Source organism: Hibiscus syriacus, unplaced genomic scaffold, assembly GCF_006381635.1.
Source record: "Hibiscus syriacus cultivar Baekdansim isolate YM2019G1 unplaced genomic scaffold, ASM638163v2 tig00013285_pilon, whole genome shotgun sequence".
Taxonomy (NCBI): domain Eukaryota; kingdom Viridiplantae; phylum Streptophyta; class Magnoliopsida; order Malvales; family Malvaceae; genus Hibiscus; species Hibiscus syriacus.
The window spans coordinates 1,445,373-1,463,197 of record NW_024062299.1 but is presented as its reverse complement, the minus strand read 5'-3'; the positions used below and the strand labels follow the sequence as shown (position 1 = coordinate 1,463,197).

Sequence of the window (17,825 nt, the reverse complement as noted above, 5' to 3'; positions counted from 1 at the left end):
ATCTGAAGCAGCGACTGTATGGGCTGAAGATGCAGGACGATCACGATTTGGCGCAACACGTGAATGTCTTCAATCAAATCGTTTCTGATATGGCTCGGCTTGATGTGAAAATTGAGGATGAAGACAGAGCGATGATTCTGTTGTGTTCGTTGCCTCCCTCTTATGAACACATGGTGACTACTCTTACATATGGGAAAGAGACTATCAACGTTGAGGAGATTACTGCAGCCTTGTTGGCTCACAACCAGCGGAAGCAGAATGCAGGGGAAAGCTCTCAAGCCGATAGCTTATATGTCAAGGGTAATCGAGATCGTGGACGGAAGCCAGAGAAGGCAGGGTCCGGGAAGCGGAATTCCAGATCCAAATCCAGGGATAAGAAGACGATTCACTGTTACAAGTGCAAGGAGGCGGGTCATATGAAGCGAGACTGTCCGAAGTTGAAAAAGCAGAATGATGAGAAGCGTGATGGCTCATCCAAGTCTGTGAACGTGGTCGAGGATGATAATTTTGATTGCAGTGAGGGTGATATGCTTTCTATTTCAACGACACAATTGACAGATGTTTGGATTCTTGATTCTGGATGTTCTTATCACATCACGCCAAATAGGGAATGGTTTTCGACATACAAGCCGGTTAATTCTGGTTCGGTTTATTTGGGTGATGATCGATGTTGCAATATTGTTGGTATTGGTGATGTCAGAATTAAGATGCACGATGGCTCCGTTCGGACGTTGAGTGGTGTTCGACATATCCCAGACTTAAAGAAGAATTTGATTTCCTTGGGCATTTTGCACAAGAATGGTTTTATCCCTAAGGCTGACGAGGATAGGGAAACCATTCGGATTGTTAAAGGAGCATTGACTGTGATGAAAGGCAAGATGACTGCAGGGAATATCTACAGATTGTTAGGGAGTACCGTTGCAGGTGGAGTTCACTCTGTTGAGTCCTGTGATGATACGACAAAATTGTGGCATATGCGCATTGCTCATCTTAGTGAACGTGGTATGGCAGAATTACACAAGAGAAACTTGTTGCATGGTGTCAAAAGTTGTAAGCTCGATTTTTGCAAGTATTGTGTTCTTGGTAAACAGACTAAAGTCCGTTTTAAGACTGCGAATCACACAACTCAAGGGATTCTTGATTATGTGCATTCTGATGTATGGGGGCCTTCCACGATATCGTCTTTGGGTGGATCTAGGTACTATGTTACTTTTATTGATGATTTTTCACGGAAAGTTTGGGTGTATTTTTTGAAACAGAAACCTGAAGTTTTTGAGAAGTTCAAGCTGTGGAAAGCTGAGGTAGAAAACCAAACAGGACGAAAAATCAAGTGTTTGCGGTCTGACAATGGTACGGAGTACACATATTCACAGTTCCTACAATTCTGTAAGGAGCATGGGATTCAGAGGCATTTTACAGTGCACAAGACACCACAACAGAATGGTGTTACGGAACGAATGAACAGGTCGTTGAATGAAAGAGCCAGATGTTTGCGGTTGAATGCGGGGCTTCCCAAACACTTCTGGGCTGAGGCTGTTAACATGGCGTGTTACCTTATCAACAGATCGCCAAGGGCATCGCTGGCTGGGAAAGTTGCAGAAGAGGTATGGACTGGTCATGATGTTAGTTTTGATAACTTACGGATTTTTGGTTGTCTTGCTTATGTGCATGTACTTGCTGATGAGAGATCCAAACTTGATGCAAAATCGAAGGAGTGCATTTTTTTGGGTTACAAGAAAGGTGTCAAAGGATTCAAGTTCTGGGATCCAGTTGCGAAGAAAGTTGTGATTAGTAGAGATGTCGTTTTTGATGAACAGTCCATGTTGCAGCAGAAGCAAGACACGACAGTGGTGGATTTCGAGCAGTTTCCAGTTGAGAAACCAGAAACTTCTCAACCGACTTCTGGTGGTTCCACTACGGATGATTTGCAGGATTATAGTCTCGCCAGAGACAGGGTGAGACGGACGAATATAAAGCCTCCGAACAGATTGGGTTTTGAAGACTTGGTATCTTTTGCACTTATTGTTAGCAGTGATGATCCTGTTACTTTTCATGATGCCGTTACTAGTCAGGAAAACGACAAGTGGATGGCAGCCATGGTTGAGGAGATGGAGTCTTTGAATCACAATTGCACATGGGAGTTAGTTCCCCTTCCTGAGGGTAAGAAGCTGATTGGTTGCAAATGGGTGTATAAGAAGAAACCAACAGTAACAGAAAAAGAGGGGTAGAAGTTCAAGGCTCGTTTGGTAGCGAAGGGTTTTCACAGTAGAAAGGAGTTGATTATGATGAAATCTTTTCTCCTGTGGTCAGGCACACTTCAATCCGAGCAGTACTTGAATTGGTGGCTAGTTGGGATTTGCATTTAGAGCAGATGGATGTTAAAACTGCTTTTTTGCATGGTGATTTAGAGGAGCAGATCTACATGCGGCAACCTGAAGGTTTCACTCAACCTGGAAACGAGCATTTAGTTTGCAGATTGAAGAAATCTTTGTATGGGTTTAAACAGTCTCCGAGACAGTGGTATAAACGGTTTGACTCCTATATGATCAAGATTGGCTACAACCGATGTGAGTATGATTGTTGTGTCTATGTTAAGAGCCTTGATGATGGTTCTTTTATTTTTCTATTACTGTATGTTGATGATATGTTGATTGCTACGAAGAACATGGATGATGTTATCGGTTTGAAAACTTTATTGAGTCAGGAATTTGATATGAAAGATTTAGGTGATGCAAAGAAAATTCTTGGAATGGAAATTTGCAGGGACAGAGACTCAAGGAAACTGCGGCTATCTCAACGGGGTTATGTTGAGAAAATGCTAGAAAGGTTTGCGATGAGCAGCGCGAAACCAGTTAGCACTCCATTGGCGAATCACTTTAAGCTCTCATCAGAACAGTGCCCTGAGACAGATAAGGAAGCTGAAGATATGGCAAAGGTTCCGTATTCTAATGCTGTTGGCTGCTTGATGTATGCGATGGTATGTACTCGTCCTGATTTAGCTCATGTTGTTATTCAAGTTTGTAAGTACATGTCTAAACCTGGTAAGCAACATTGGGAAGCAGTCAAGTGGATCTTTCGGTACTTAAAGGGTACTGTGGGACATGGAATTGTTTTTGGGAGTCAGCGGGATAATCCTTTGGTTGTAGGATATGTGGATTCAGACTATGCAGGTGACTTGGATAATAGAAGATCTACGACAGGGTATGTCTTTACTCTTGGTGGAGGGCCTATTTGTTGGAAGTCTACTGTTCAATCTGTTGTGGCTCTATCTACAACTGAAGCTGAGTACATGGCAGCGGCTAAAGCTGCAAAAGAAGCTTTATGGCTTACTGGTTTAGTGAAGGAGTTGGGTGTTCAACAAGGTGGAGTTCAGTTGCTTTGTGATAATCAAAGTGCTATTCACTTGGCTAAGAATCAGGTGTATCGTGCTAGAACTAAACATATTGATGTAAGGTTCCACAAGATCAGAGAGTTGGTTGCATCTGGAGAGGTTTTGTTTCAGAAGGTACATACTGATGAGAATGCCGCTGATATGTTCACCAAGCCAGTTACGACAGACAAGTTCAAGTATTGCTTGGACTTGTTGAATGTTTCTAGTTGTTAAAGAAGCAAGGTAACCCAACCCACATTGAAGTTTCCAAGGGGCAGGATATTCGCCAAGGTGGAGATTTGTTAGGTATGGCTCATAAATATACCAGTAAAGAGGATAGGAAATGGAGCGGAGTGAGCGAAGCGAACATCAACTGCCCTTACAAAGAAAGTCTCATTGTGGGGTTACGAATCATGTGGGTTGAGGGTGCGGGGGCGCAGCCCCTGCGGTACGGTATAGGGTTGATTTTGTAATTATGTACCAGGATTTTCTATTATAAATAGAGATGTAACCTAGACCTAAAATATCATTGAATAAAACTTCTAGCGCCGCCTAAGCACCGAGGACGTAAGCACATTGCTGAACCTCGTAAAATTCTCGTGTTCTTTTGTTTTCTTTACCCGTTTTCGTCAACATCTTCAACTTCATTGTCTCTTGGAGCGGTTTCCAGCTGGTTTTCATTAACCTTAACTCTTCGACCGAAGGAAACAACAGCATAGAGGTTAGATTAGGACAATCATGGATGATTAATTATGAAAGTCTAGGACAGTAAGGCAAGTGTGAATTTGAAGATTCACCAACATCACCTTTCCACCATCCTTTAAGATTTGGGAAATCATTTATCCGTAGTCGTTCCAAGGATGAAAAAGATGTTAATTTTCCGGAAAACAAATCCTTTTGCATTTCAGTCTCGGACACATTCTCCAAAGCTTATAATTTCGAAAGCCTAATAGCTTTGAGGGAAGATAATACATGCAATGGTGGCAAATGCTTGCATTTATGACAATCAAATAATATTAGTTCAGTTAAACTGAACACGGATGACAACCAGCTTAGCTTGGTTCCTAGGTAACCCCTCACCACAAGCTTCTCCAGATTTGCGTGTGGCTCAAGGCATTCAAAAACCATTTCCTCATTTACATTATCAAACACATCATCTCCTTCCCTGATCTTCCATTCCAATTCTAAGGATTTCAAGTTCAATTTTTCCTTCAAGTAAGTAGATCCCCGTTCTTCAACAGCATTTTCTAAACCCGAAATTCTCAGCTTGCCTTTAAGTTTGTTGAGTACATTTAACTCACTTAATCGACCAATATCTTATCTGTGGTTTTTCCTAGAACAAACATCCCTAACCCTTGCAGACAAGTTAGTTTCCCCAGTCCACATGGCATGTAAGCCAATTTATCACAACCATCAACTTGAAGATGCTTGAGGCTGACTAATCTGCTTGTTTTGCTCGCCAAATTTATAAGATCGCTGTACCAACGGAGATCCAATGTTTTCAAACTTTGAAGCCTCGACAATGAACTAGGCAGCTTTGTCATCTTACTATTTCCATAAAGATAAAGAGCCTTTAGAAGCTTCAGTTTTCCAATAGAGTGCGGTAACATTCCAAATTCTGAGTAACTCATATCCAGCATGCGCAGATACTTAAAACTAGACATGATTGCACTCAAAGTTGATAGATTCAAGTCTCAACGCCTTCTTGGCTGAATAGTTGACCTCACTCTTTCTGCTTTAAGCAAGGTGTTTGGAATTTCCCAAGAGGAATCTAATTCATCTTTGAATGACACATGACACGTTTTTTCATTTACATTTTCTGCTTCTGAACCGATGATTCTCTGGCAACAGAGCAGGCAAGATCATGCATTCTGATCGGAAACTCACTTTCTCCTGCATATTCCAGTGATGAACATTCAAGAAATGATCTCCAAATCAGATCCTTGAAGTACTCCTTGCCAACATCTTTAAGATCCTCGTCTCCATTGAGGGGCTGGATAACCCTAAGGCCATCCAAGCTTTGATCAATTTCGACACTAGAAAATTAGTATCCTTTGGAATTAAAGAGCAGTAAGCAAAACATTGTCTCAAATGCAGTGGAAGATGATCATAACTCAATTTTAGTATGGGTAAAATACCATTTTCTTCATGAGTAAGGTATTTACTCACATTGTTCTTCACCCTCACCCATTCTGCTTCTGTTCTATTATATATTATCTTTCCTATTGCCCTTAAGGCAAGAGGGACCCCTTTACACTTGTCTACGATTTCCATGCCTATTGCCTCTATTCGTGGATTATTAGATTCTCGACTTGCTTCTTTGAGTGCCGTTTGCTTCAACAGAGACCAAAACTCTCTTTTTGATAGTCCTCGAAGATGATGTGGTGAAACTGTGCCTGTGATATCTGCAACCAATCCGCTGCGTGCAGTGATAACAATCCAACTTTCTCTCGCACCCCCTGATATTAGATCCCATAATCTGCGCCATTGATTAAGATCTTCATTCCATACATCATCCAGAACCAGCAAGTAATTCTTTCAATTAATGCAAACATGAAGTTGATGATGCAGTGTTTCCAGCTGAAGGTCTCTTTCAGGCTTTCTTCTAGATGCAGACTCAATGATGTTTTCCACAATGACTTTTAACTCGAACTTCTCCGAGACACAAACCCACATTTTTAGCTCGAACTGCTCCCTGAGCTCTCCATCGCTGAACACCATTTTAGTCAACGTGGTCATCCCTAAACCTCCGATGCCAATTATGGGAACAAGGGAAACATTTTGTTCCGGTTCAGATTCAAGCATCAGTTGTACAATTTTCCTCTTATCATCATTTCGTCCAATTATATCTTCTGAACGCACAAAGGAATATGTTCGTTCCCTCTCCCTAACTTCAAGTGGTGGCTCAACAGGGTGGTAACTGGTAACTGAGCTGGAACTTGGCTCGATCAGCTGCAATACCATCTAGTCTCTCCCTAAGGTCTTTAACTCTATGACCCATCTTCAACCTATAAGCAAGTTGGTTATATTTCGAGAAGAAAAGGCGTACCACTTTAGCCATGCCATCTCCAGATACTATTTTTCGCTGAAGAGAATCAGTCGAGACATCGTCCAACAAGTCTTCTACGTCGTAAAGCACACCCTTAAGCTCCCTCAGCCAGAGAGTTACTTGGCGATTGTTACTGTTGCGCTCATCTTCCGCATCGCGTAGCACTTCTCTGATAACTGAAGCAGTTTTGGCGAGCGTATTGAGTTCCCCTTTGAAACCCCATTTCACTGCAGGCTCTTCTGTTGTGACCCTCGTTTAATTAAGTGCGAAGTGAGACAGGTCCCGTAAAATCCGCCCAACTAACATCTCTATAAGCAGAATTTGGCCCATGGGTAGTAGTCAATTAAATGGTCCAAGAATGAGATTAATGGGCCCAATAATTATCTGGATTTTGGACAGTCCAATACGAGGCTTTAATTTTTTTTATTCAACGATCTTCAATTAATGAAAAAATAATTTCAGTGACCGAAAATGCCTTATGATATACGATTTTAACTAATTTTTTTTGAATTTACGAAAATAACCAACAAATTCGCAACGCGAACTCCAATTTCGCAACATAATTTCCAAATTCGCAACGCGATTTTTGAATTCGCGACGTTAATTTTGAATTCGCGACGCTAATTCTGAATTCGCGACGCGATTACCCAGATTCGCGACACGAACTCCAAAATCTCGACGCGAACTCCGAATTCGCAACACGAATCCTGTTATGTACAGAGATTTCAGAAGTTATCCAAAAGAGATAAAGCAAAACATAATAAAATAAAAATCATCAAAATTAATTCTCTTAATATTTTTAAATTTAAATTAATAAAATTATATTTTAACCCTTTTTACTTACAGTTGGGTTAAAGAGGAAAATTATATATATTTTTTAGCATAAAAGCATTACTCTGGCTCATGCTAGTTTATAGGAAAGAAAAGGATGCCGGGTCTAAATCGGTTGTTAAGGGCGTGAATTCGGAATTAGTGTCGCGAATTTGGAGTTCGAGTCACAAATCTAGAGAATCGCGTCGCTAATCTGGGTAATCGCGTCGAGAATCTGGAGAATCGCGTCGCGAATCGGAATTAGCGTCGCGAATTCGAAAATCGCGTCGCGAATTCGGAAATCACGTCGCGAATTTGGAGTTTGCGTTGCGAATTTAGAGAATCGCGTTGCGAATTTGGAAACTGTGTTGCGAAATTAGAGTTCGCGTTGCGAATTTGTTGGTTATTTTCGTAAATCCAAAAAAAGTTGATTAAAATCATATATTATAAGGCATTTTCGGTCACTGAAGTTATTTTCTCTTAATTAATTCATGAAGCGATTTCTAATTTTCGAATCAACTATCTCTAGTCAGATGTGTTACTATTGTAAAGCACATCACCCATCATCCAATATTTGACTTTATCAATCCAATCCATATATGTGTATTGAATTCAATATTATAAAATAATGGTAGAATTTTTAATTTCAGGAATGCAATTACAAGACTATTACATACTCAATTAAATTACTCAATAAATTATTAAAAAATATGCTTCTTGTAGTTTTGGTGAAAACCAACAGCTAAATGCTCACGTAGAATTTGAAGCATTGACTATATACTAGGAAAAACATTAATTTTCCCATTTATTTAGTTTATGGTACGCTAATTAAATAACCCGGATTGTTAATTTGAAACTCACTATAATTTAAACAAATTTATTTAAAAATTATATATAATCACAAACTAAATTAAATGAATAATTGTTATTCTTATAAGTTTTAAGTTCGAGTATCAGAGACTGCAGAAGTTTAAGCTTTTATTATCAAATAGTTGATAATCTTTAGAACAAATATTACCTTATGTTAAACTTTACACACTAAAAATAACCCATCATGTATTATTTAATTAATGGTACATAATACAAGTATTGCAACTAACTGCTTGTAACAAAGTAACTAATTCTAATAACAAACTAACTACCAACCAGCTCTAACTAATTATAACACCTTATAATCACCCTAAATTAATAAAAAATAAACAAATTTAGATAAATTCATATTTAAAATTAGATATTTATACTATTTTTATAATCATAATTATATGTATTAACTCATATAAGTTTCTTACTGATTCAGATGTGTATTACACTCCAAAACTAATAAATCATTAGCAAATTCTGGCTTATATGTTAATTAAGATTATTATACATAACAACATATTCATTCAACATATCAAAGCGGTTAAATAACATCATCAATTCTTGTATTTTCATTTAATATTCCAACCATAGATAATACATGGGTGTATTAATAACCCAATAAAGTTGACCTTATGAAAAAAATGTTGATTGTCTAAGAAAACAATATGAGAATTGCATAATAGCAAACATATTCTTCTACTCATTTCTACTGTCAACTTATATATATATATATATATATATATATCTTGTGTTAACTGCAAACAATTATAAAATCGTTTAATATCATATTTAGATTTAAGTCGAGTTTAAAATGATTCAAATCTTCAGATAAAATGATGTGTTGTAATTTACCGTTATTAATTTATGCAAAACACCCATAGAACTGCTAATACTTACCATGATCTTTGTTCTCTTGTAAACAAACGCAGTTGTCCTGGAATTTCTCAACTAGAAATTCGACCACCAACTTGTCATTTCCCATGATTGTTTGTATATCGTTGCTTCGCTATTCTTTATAACTATTTTAATCCAACCTAAATAAACCAACCTCGGATAAGCTTGAGCCGTCCTACCATGAAAAATAAAATATGGGTTAATTCACTGCATGTCTCCCAATTATGGCATAAATTTTAAATTATTCTATAAACTTTTTATAATAATTTAGAGGGATTACAAGTTAATATTTATTCAGATTTTTTTTTATCATTTGACAACGTATACACGCTGCAGATATAACTTCTCGAACTCAAATTCTATAAAAAAAAACAGTCTAATTGAATCTAAATATTAGTATTATATCAAAATCTATTTAATTTGTCGGATCAATAATAATTAAATAAAAATATTTTTTTAAAAATCAGACACCAAATTTCATAACCGACTGAATTTGTTAAATTGTTAATTTTTTTGACGATTCGTTCTATTTTTTTTATACTTCACTAGTTGAATCAAGTTGACGACTAGGTTGATAAATGTACCTTATTGATATAATATTTAAACTTGAAGGACTCAATTGGAAAGTTTTGGAGTTTGGGATCAATTTCAAATCTACACCATAACTTAAGATTATGGTATAATTAACCCATAGTATCCGTGTATATAGTCTTACGTTCAATTCACCCAGTAATATACTATCTTGTATTGAATATTATAACGTACAAGTCAGTCGTTATTAATGACATTTAACTAAGAAAATGAGAATTATATGGTTGATTGTCTGGTTTAGTCTGAGTTTTCTTCTTAATGCTGCCTGAATTTCCAGCTTCAGCACATGTCTGTCAGTTCATCAGCTTTGACCATATTAACAATTTGACTTTTCTAAATAAGTCAAATTCCATATTTACAGATTTATGGCAGAAAATGCAATGCAATTAAAAAAAAATATTTCAAAGAACAGAATGAGAAAATTTTCACTTTCATCTATTCTTTTGTTGATTTTAACGATGTTCTCCAGGGAAGTTTCTGCAAATCCACTCTTCAGTTTTTGTTCAGACAACACAATGAACTACACAACCAACAGCACATTCGACAACAACATTAAATCGGTTCTCGAGTCATTACCTTCCAATACTTCGAGTACCGGCTTCTACAGCTCCTCGCTCGGAGACGGTGCCGGTCACGTCTACGCTCGAGCACTTTGCCGAGGTGACGCTACCGCTACGACATGTCGAAGCTGCGTTATAAACGCCAGTCGAGATGTCCTGGACGGGTGCAGAACCGGAGAAGCGATCGTATGGTACGATAACTGCCAGGTTCAGTACTCATTTCAGAACAGTTCCTTGATGGTTTATACAGGAAAATACCCAGACTCTAACGACAACGAGAAAAACATATCGAATCCTGGTCGTTTCAACGATGTATTGGCGTTTTTGATGAACAACATATCGAGAACGGCAGCGTATGATTCCGGGCTGATGTTCGAGACCGGAGAAGTGAAGTTTAACAAGAAGGAAAGAATATATGGGCTTGTTCAATGCACCAGGGACATTTCTGGTGATTTTTGTCTGAATTGTTTAAATTCAGCTCTTAAAGATCTTAATGGCTGCTGTCGTTCTCGGACAGGGGGAAGTGTTCTTAGCAGGAACTGCAACGTCAGGTTCCAAATGTACAAATTTTATAACGCCTCGGATTCTCCATTAATATACCCAGAATTTCCAGCAGGTGTATCAACATTAAACTTTACATGAAATAGTTTTGCATTAATTAGTCCCAAAAGTTGTAAAATTGCATATTGACCTCCCCAAATTTAATTTTGGCCTGGAAACAGGGGATAGATGGAGCATGGGGATGATTATGGCAGTAATAGGTGCAGCAGCACTGGTTCTTGCACTTCTCATTGGTTCTCGTTTTATATATAACCGGTCGATGAGAAGGAAACAAATCGGTAAATAGCTGCAGAAAATTTCCAACCAGATTATCTTTATATTGAATTGTTTTTCAGTAATCAAAGAAAGAATCAAATTATAGACCCATAATTTATTTAATTTTTGCAGATTTGGAAAGAAGCCAGACAACGCTGCTATATGAATTGGCAAGTCCAAAGGAAGTAATCATAACAGAAGAAGGCCAGTTGGTAGCTTCTCAAGAGTTCCCCTTCCTCGATTTACCTACAATAATGGCAGCTACAAATGGTTTCTCCGATTCAAACAAGCTTGGACAAGGCGGCTTCGGCACAGTTTACAAGGTATTTGAGTGTTCTTTTCGGATAAATTCGTATATGAATAATTATAATTATAATTATAATTATAATCAATCATTACAATAAATGATGGCATTGACAATTGAATTCAACAACTTTTAAGGGAGTGTTACCGAATGGGAAGGAAGTGGCAATTAAAAGGCTGTCAAGGAAATCATGGCAAGGCTTAGAAGAGTTGAAGAATGAAGTTATATTGATTGCAAAGCTTCAACATAGGAATCTTGTCAAGCTATTGGGATGTGGGATAGAAGGTGATGAAAAGCTGCTCATATACGAGCTTATGCCCAACAAAAGCCTTGATTTCTTCATCTTCGGTAGGTACCCCTTCCTCGGTAGGTTAGAAGCTTAAGTCCATTATTAAACTATCGTCGAGATTTTAAATTAGTCCTCAAGCTTCATAACGTATTAATTGAATTATCAAAGTATCAACTAACTTTTAGTTTTTGTTTCAGATTTCGAGAAACGCTCGAAGATTGATTGGAAGACATGGTGTGACATTATTACCGGAATTTCCAAAGGACTTGTTTATCTTCACGAGGATTCGAGACTTAAAATCATTCATAGAGATCTAAAACCCAGCAATGTATTGCTGGATCAAGACATGGTTGCCAAAATATCAGATTTTGGGATGGCTAGGATTTTCTGTGAAAATCAGAATGCAGCCAACACTAAGAGAGTTGTGGGAACATAGTAAGTAACCCTTTTATCTTTGCCTTTACAATTTCACTCTTGATAAGGTGTGTACTTGAACTTGAAACAGCGGATACATGGCTCCGGAATATGCGATGGAAGGATTATTTTCGGTGAAATCGGATGTTTTTAGCTTCGGCGTGATCGTGCTCGAGATTCTTTCCGGGCAAAAGAACAGCGGCTTTTACCAAACTAAACATGCTCAGACACTTCTTGCATATGTAAGTGTACCTGTAATTTGTCATGCCTGCAATTTTGTGTTCATTAGTGTCTTTGATTATTTGGATGCATTGGCATTTGGCAGTCTTGGGGACTATGGAAAGATGGGAAAGAACTGGAATTGATTGACCCTTGTTTGCTGGAATCATGCTCGATACAAGAAATCAAGAGATGCATACATATCGGTCTTTTATGTGTGCAAGAAGATCCGACAGATAGACCGACCATGTCCGATGTAGTAGTTGTCTTAGGAAGCCATACGATCACTCTTCCCGAACCGAAAAAACCTGCGTTTTCGGTTGGAAGAATGATTCCGGTTGATCAGTCTTCAACAACGGATCCATCAATAAATCAGATGACAATGTCTAATATCTCAGCCCGCTGAAAAATTGACCCCGAGAGTAAATTGAATCTAATCTATATGTAGAGTAGAATGTTCAAAATTTCTATTTCCTTTTTGTACAAATCATGTTAAAAGGTAAAATTGTAATTGAAGTTCTGCAAAATCATGTTGAGGTGAAGTAGATTTTATTAGAGGCCTTGCCCTCTGTTATTGAACTCGTAGTTTCTTCAATTTTTTCTTATGTTAAAAGGTAAAATCATTTTGAGGGGAGGTAGCTGTAACACCCACGTATCGATACGGGTGACCTGATCCAATTTGAGATGTCACATTAGGGTCACCGGAGCGACCCACCTTAAAATTTCCAAAAAAATTAATTTTTTTTGTTAAAACGTGTAAAATCATAAAACAATTTATAAACACAACAGTAAAATTTAACAATATTCAAAAATAAAAAAGATTTTAGACTCGGATATAAAAACCAAAATACAACCTACATGCCTTCTAAACACATGCACCGTACTTTGCAAGCAACGCCGGTAGAACTCCTTTACTGATGTCGACAACTGCACTAGTTCAATCATTTTAACCTGAAAATGTGAGTAACAGAGTGAGCTTTGGAAAGTTCAGTAATACAAAACTACCAGTTGATGCTGAAGAACATGCAAATAACAGATAAGCACATGTTTCCTTATTGATTCAGACATCTACAGACTTTTATATTGAGTTGAGGTCCCACTGATATCTCAGATAATAAAAGACAGTAAGTTTTAAGTTCAAAGGAAATGTTTCGGATAACTGGGTTCAGGAGATCAGAATAGGATGTCTAGTGTGTTCCCACAAAACTAGTGAAAAGGTATTAGTCTTTTTAAAATAGTAGTAGTTTAAAACGTATTTTTCAAAAACTATAGTAATCCCTCCAATCGAACGCCATATGCAGCTCCCCAGAATTGCATAACCTAAGGGAGTACCTTGGGGCCTGAGAGCCTACCCAAGAAAGATTCTCGGGGCCGCAGAGGTTACCCAAGTGTCACCTTAGGTCCATAAGGAATTGCCAGTCGGTGCTGAACCTATTCAAGGAATTACCAGCAGCGACTGAACCTGCCAGAGTCTTCAGTCATACCAGAGTCCCAGAGTACCCCGTATAAAAATAATTTCAGTTAGTAAACAGAGATATTAGAAATCAGATCAGTGATCAGAGATCAGAACATAAATAAAATAAAACATCTGTGTGGTCAGGGAACACACTAGAGATTCCAGATTATTATTTGGAGGTACATGATAATCTTATCGGGCAGGGGAAACACAGATCTTCAGGATACCGATAGAATGTCGGAAGTTAGAATCACTATTGAAAGAGTTCATTAGTTGACGGGATCATCAGTTATTTAGAACGTGATTTTATCAGGATCATATAATATTCAAATATTTTTCTGAGGCACTATGTAATCAGAAAAGTATTCAGAATCCTTTGCATATGAATTACTTGTGTTTTCAGATATGACATGAGTGATTTAAGCTGATAAGGGAGAAACGAAGATTCAAGGCATTCAAGATTTGTGTCGATCTATCAGAATATAGAGTTAACTCAAACTGTACAATTCCCATCAATGATACATGTCAACCGGACAAATCGTTGCACTTCCAGAGTATTCACTTTTTAATACAGACAATTTTTTTCGAATTGATCATCTTCAGAATCATCTCGGAATGAATCTTAAAGAGACGAACAGGTATTCCAAAGGTCTTTATTTCATTTCTACATTGCAACAATATTCGTGAACGTCAACGTGCTTGATCCGGGGTTCAAACCCTTATGGTGTGTTTCTAGACTTATCCAAATCACTTACTTAATCATCAGTCATTGAGGTTACTTAGTCCATTTAGTAATTAACTACATCTCATGGACCAATCATATTCATTCATGCATGTGCCAATTATATATGTGTTTCAGAAAGCATACAAAAGGTAGTAAAGTATTATCTCGATTTCTGTGCTCTACCGATCAAACCTTTAATATCCATTCGATCACTCTCAAACTTGAATCCAACGTTACTCTCGAACTTGAATCAAATGTCCAATAATTTCTCGGATACATAACAAACAATTTTATGTCAGAAATTGAACTTAATCAAAAAATCAACTTGAATCCGAAGATAAATCACTAAAAAACCACTTACCGGGTGCGAATTTTGCAAAACATACTTCAAATTCAGACTCAGGACGTCGAAAAATATAAAATAAGACTTTTCAAAAAATTTGATTTTTTCAGTCAAAGTCAACGATAAACGGCCAGACTGATCAAAGTCAACGATCTGACCGGTCAACGCTCAACTCTAGCCAAAGTTAACGGGTCAGTTCAAAGTCAACGGTTCGAGTTGACTCAACGGGGTGACTCGGTCAACTCGACTGAGTTGACTCAACTTTCCAGAATTCTCGACGGCGCGTGGCACCTGTGACGGCCTTGGGGTGGTTGGCCGATTACCCCATGTTCAGGCACTTGACAAAATCAGTCCAGACAACATCATTCTTTAGCCAAAATCCAACGGAATCAAAAAGAAGAGGATCGAAACGCTTACCCATGCCAGCAATCGATGAAACCGGTGACGTTGACCCGTCCCACCAGTTGGGTTTTGAGCGGACGGAGGTGGGGAGTACACTGATGGCAGTTATGAGCCAAACCGATGTCTAAACTAGCCGGAATCGATGGTAAACTAGCGGCGACACTATGGATTTGGTGAACTGAGGTGTTCTGCCCACATGGCAAACGGCGAAATCTAACACCGAACAACCTTAGGGGTTTTGGTTGGACGACCACAGTGCTTCAAGTGGAGGTGGTGGTGATGCTTACCGACGGTCGAAGCAAGGCGGATCGAAGGAGGGCAACGACGGGGTTTTTTGGCGATTTTCTCCTAATTGACGACGGACGATGACAACTTTGAGCAATCTCAGGGTTGGGTTGAGGTCGACGGTCGATGGCGAGCTCGGAGGGCGTGACAACGCATACGACATTGGTTCGACGGAGTGACAGATGCTAGGTTAGGGAAATATTTCGGGAATTTTGGTTCTTACCAATTGGGGGAAAAAAGTTTAACCAGATTTATTTTTAACCATTAACAGAAAATGGGCAAATTCAAGACTAGGTCACTGAATTTCCTGCACTTTCTAAAACTATCTATAAGTTTCAAAAACTCATAATTTGACCCCTAATTTGGGGTGTTACAGTAGATTTGATTAGTTTCTATTAGTTAAACTAAATACCCGTTAAAACATAGTTAGATTGATTAAAGATTATTCATTACAACTGAAAATTCATTACAACATACCACTTATCACGCCTTTAGAATCTTCAAGCCTCTATTGTCAAGTTATTAGAGTTTCAGTCCGACAGGTCATGCGACCTTAAACGCTCCTTGACGCTTTTGGGTCGTTTCTATGACTAAGTAAGTCTTACTCAAGCCTCTTGAGCATGCAAACTCACCAAAGAGTGGAACCAAGCCCTCAAGGCTTCGATGGATGCGAAAGCTTTAACACTAATGTAGCCACTCAAGCCACTAAGATTGGACTATAATGTGGAAGTGTAAACACAAACGTGACTACTCTAGCCACCACGAGAGACAACAAGCACAAAGAGAACTTAAGAACAAAGAACACAAAGAAATAGAGTAAATGTTTCAAAGCTTTATTACTCTACCAAGAGATTAAATGGAATAAGATGAATGAATACAAATGAGAACGGAAAGCTCTCCATTTATAGCATATTTTAATCTTATTAACACAATTTGTAACAACAAATTTCCTTGAAACTATACAATTATACATGATCACGTCATCGTAAGTCTAAAATAATTTTTATTTCTATAAGAAAATTAATCTTCAAATCTTCATCAACTTCAATTATCACATAAATCAAATATTCATTGCAACATAGTTAAATTGACCATGAATTACTCTCCTTCAACTAAAAACACATTGAATAAACTCTTCTTGCCTATCTCTAAATAATTTTTTTTGAAACTAATTAATTAAGCAACTACTTATGATCGCATCATCATCATGAGTATCGGATCATAGTTTTGATATCAATTGTTATAAATCTGAAATAAAAAATTAAAACATAATCAATATGAAATAGATCACATAAACATAAACAAAAAGTTTATATATATATATATATATTAAACAGAGAAACATGAACAGTAAAATGATGTAGTAAAATAGTGAGTATGAAGTAAATATTCGTGAAGAAGAAAACGTATATTGCAGAAAATGGATACAAACTGTTTGTATAAACTACACTGCATATTTAAGCTTCATAATTAACCATCTAACTGCTTAACAACCTACCTACCTACCTAACTAAAACCTGCTAACCACACTGCACTCTAACAATATATATATAACTAAAAAAATTTCTCCATAGCTACAAAACTACCTCTTAAATAGAGATCTCAAAAGGGTTAAATTTGTTAATAATTCTTTTTCATAATTTTAAAATTTAAGTTCCATGTAAAATCAAATATTTAATAGTTTAAAATATTATTCATAAGAATTTGAATTTAAATTCAAATGAAATTAATCAGAAATTAATTTTCGGATATTCAATCTAGACCATAAATTTAAACTAATTAGTGCAGTTTTGCATCTTACAATGCCTAGGTGAATACGTTTCTATAATCTGTAAGTCAAGTGGAGTGCTTCTCTGTGCTGGACGTTGGCAACTGCTTACACATTGAATATTCCACTTCCATCTATTTTGTGAGTACCCGATTTTTCTTCTTGGTAGACTTAATATACACAAACAATTGGAAAATCAATTGTTTTGACTCAGATTTTCTTAGTAAGGATCAACGACTCGTCTGCAATGGCGAAAACTGTATCATACATTACATAGCTGATCTCTCTTGTCTGATGATCCAAGAGATAACTTTTATTAGAGATTAATTATGCATATCTCCACAGTTTTCATAACTCTGTTAGTATTACTACTTTCAATGCTTAGCCCCGCCACTAAAGCTCAGCAACCTAATTATCTCAACCATGTTTGTCGGAACACCGCCACCACTTTCACCATAAACAGTAGCACTTACCGAGCCAATCGTGATGTCGTCTTATCTTCGCTTTCGTCCAATGGCACCAGTGAAACCGGTTTCCACAACACAACCGCAGGAAGCAGCCCTAACATGGAGTATGGCCTTTTCTGTTGAATCAAAATAGAGTAAAAACTCTAATTGATCGAGAAGAAGAAAAAACTCTTTAGAATAATCTCACAAAATTGCAAAAGGGA

The 17,825-nt window shown here is 37.5% G+C and overlaps 2 protein-coding genes across 3 annotated transcripts; one reads left to right on the top strand and one right to left on the bottom strand.

Annotated features, from left to right (window-relative positions):
• Positions 1–5,180: 5,180 nt before the first annotated feature.
• LOC120205896 (putative disease resistance protein RGA1) lies at positions 5,181–9,072 on the bottom strand. The gene is made up of 6 exons (XM_039205663.1): positions 8,988–9,072; positions 7,067–7,126; positions 6,420–6,658; positions 6,041–6,322; positions 5,540–5,905; positions 5,181–5,363 (listed from the first exon to the last, which is right to left on the bottom strand). The coding sequence occupies exons 1-6, from the start codon at positions 9,070–9,072 to the stop codon at positions 5,181–5,183; spliced, it is 1,215 nt and encodes a 404-aa protein (XP_039061594.1).
• Positions 9,073–9,988: 916 nt separating this feature from the next.
• LOC120206085 (cysteine-rich receptor-like protein kinase 15) lies at positions 9,989–12,669 on the top strand. Of its 2 annotated transcripts, none has more exons than XM_039205837.1 (7): positions 9,989–10,751; positions 10,858–10,974; positions 11,084–11,274; positions 11,393–11,540; positions 11,742–11,979; positions 12,050–12,200; positions 12,284–12,669. In XM_039205837.1, the coding sequence occupies exons 1-7, from the start codon at positions 9,989–9,991 to the stop codon at positions 12,581–12,583; spliced, it is 1,908 nt and encodes a 635-aa protein (XP_039061768.1). In that variant the 3' UTR covers positions 12,584–12,669. The 2 variants fall into 2 exon arrangements, with proteins under 2 accessions (XP_039061768.1, XP_039061767.1); XM_039205836.1 differs by having other exon boundaries at positions 11,393–11,603.
• Positions 12,670–17,825: the final 5,156 nt, after the last annotated feature.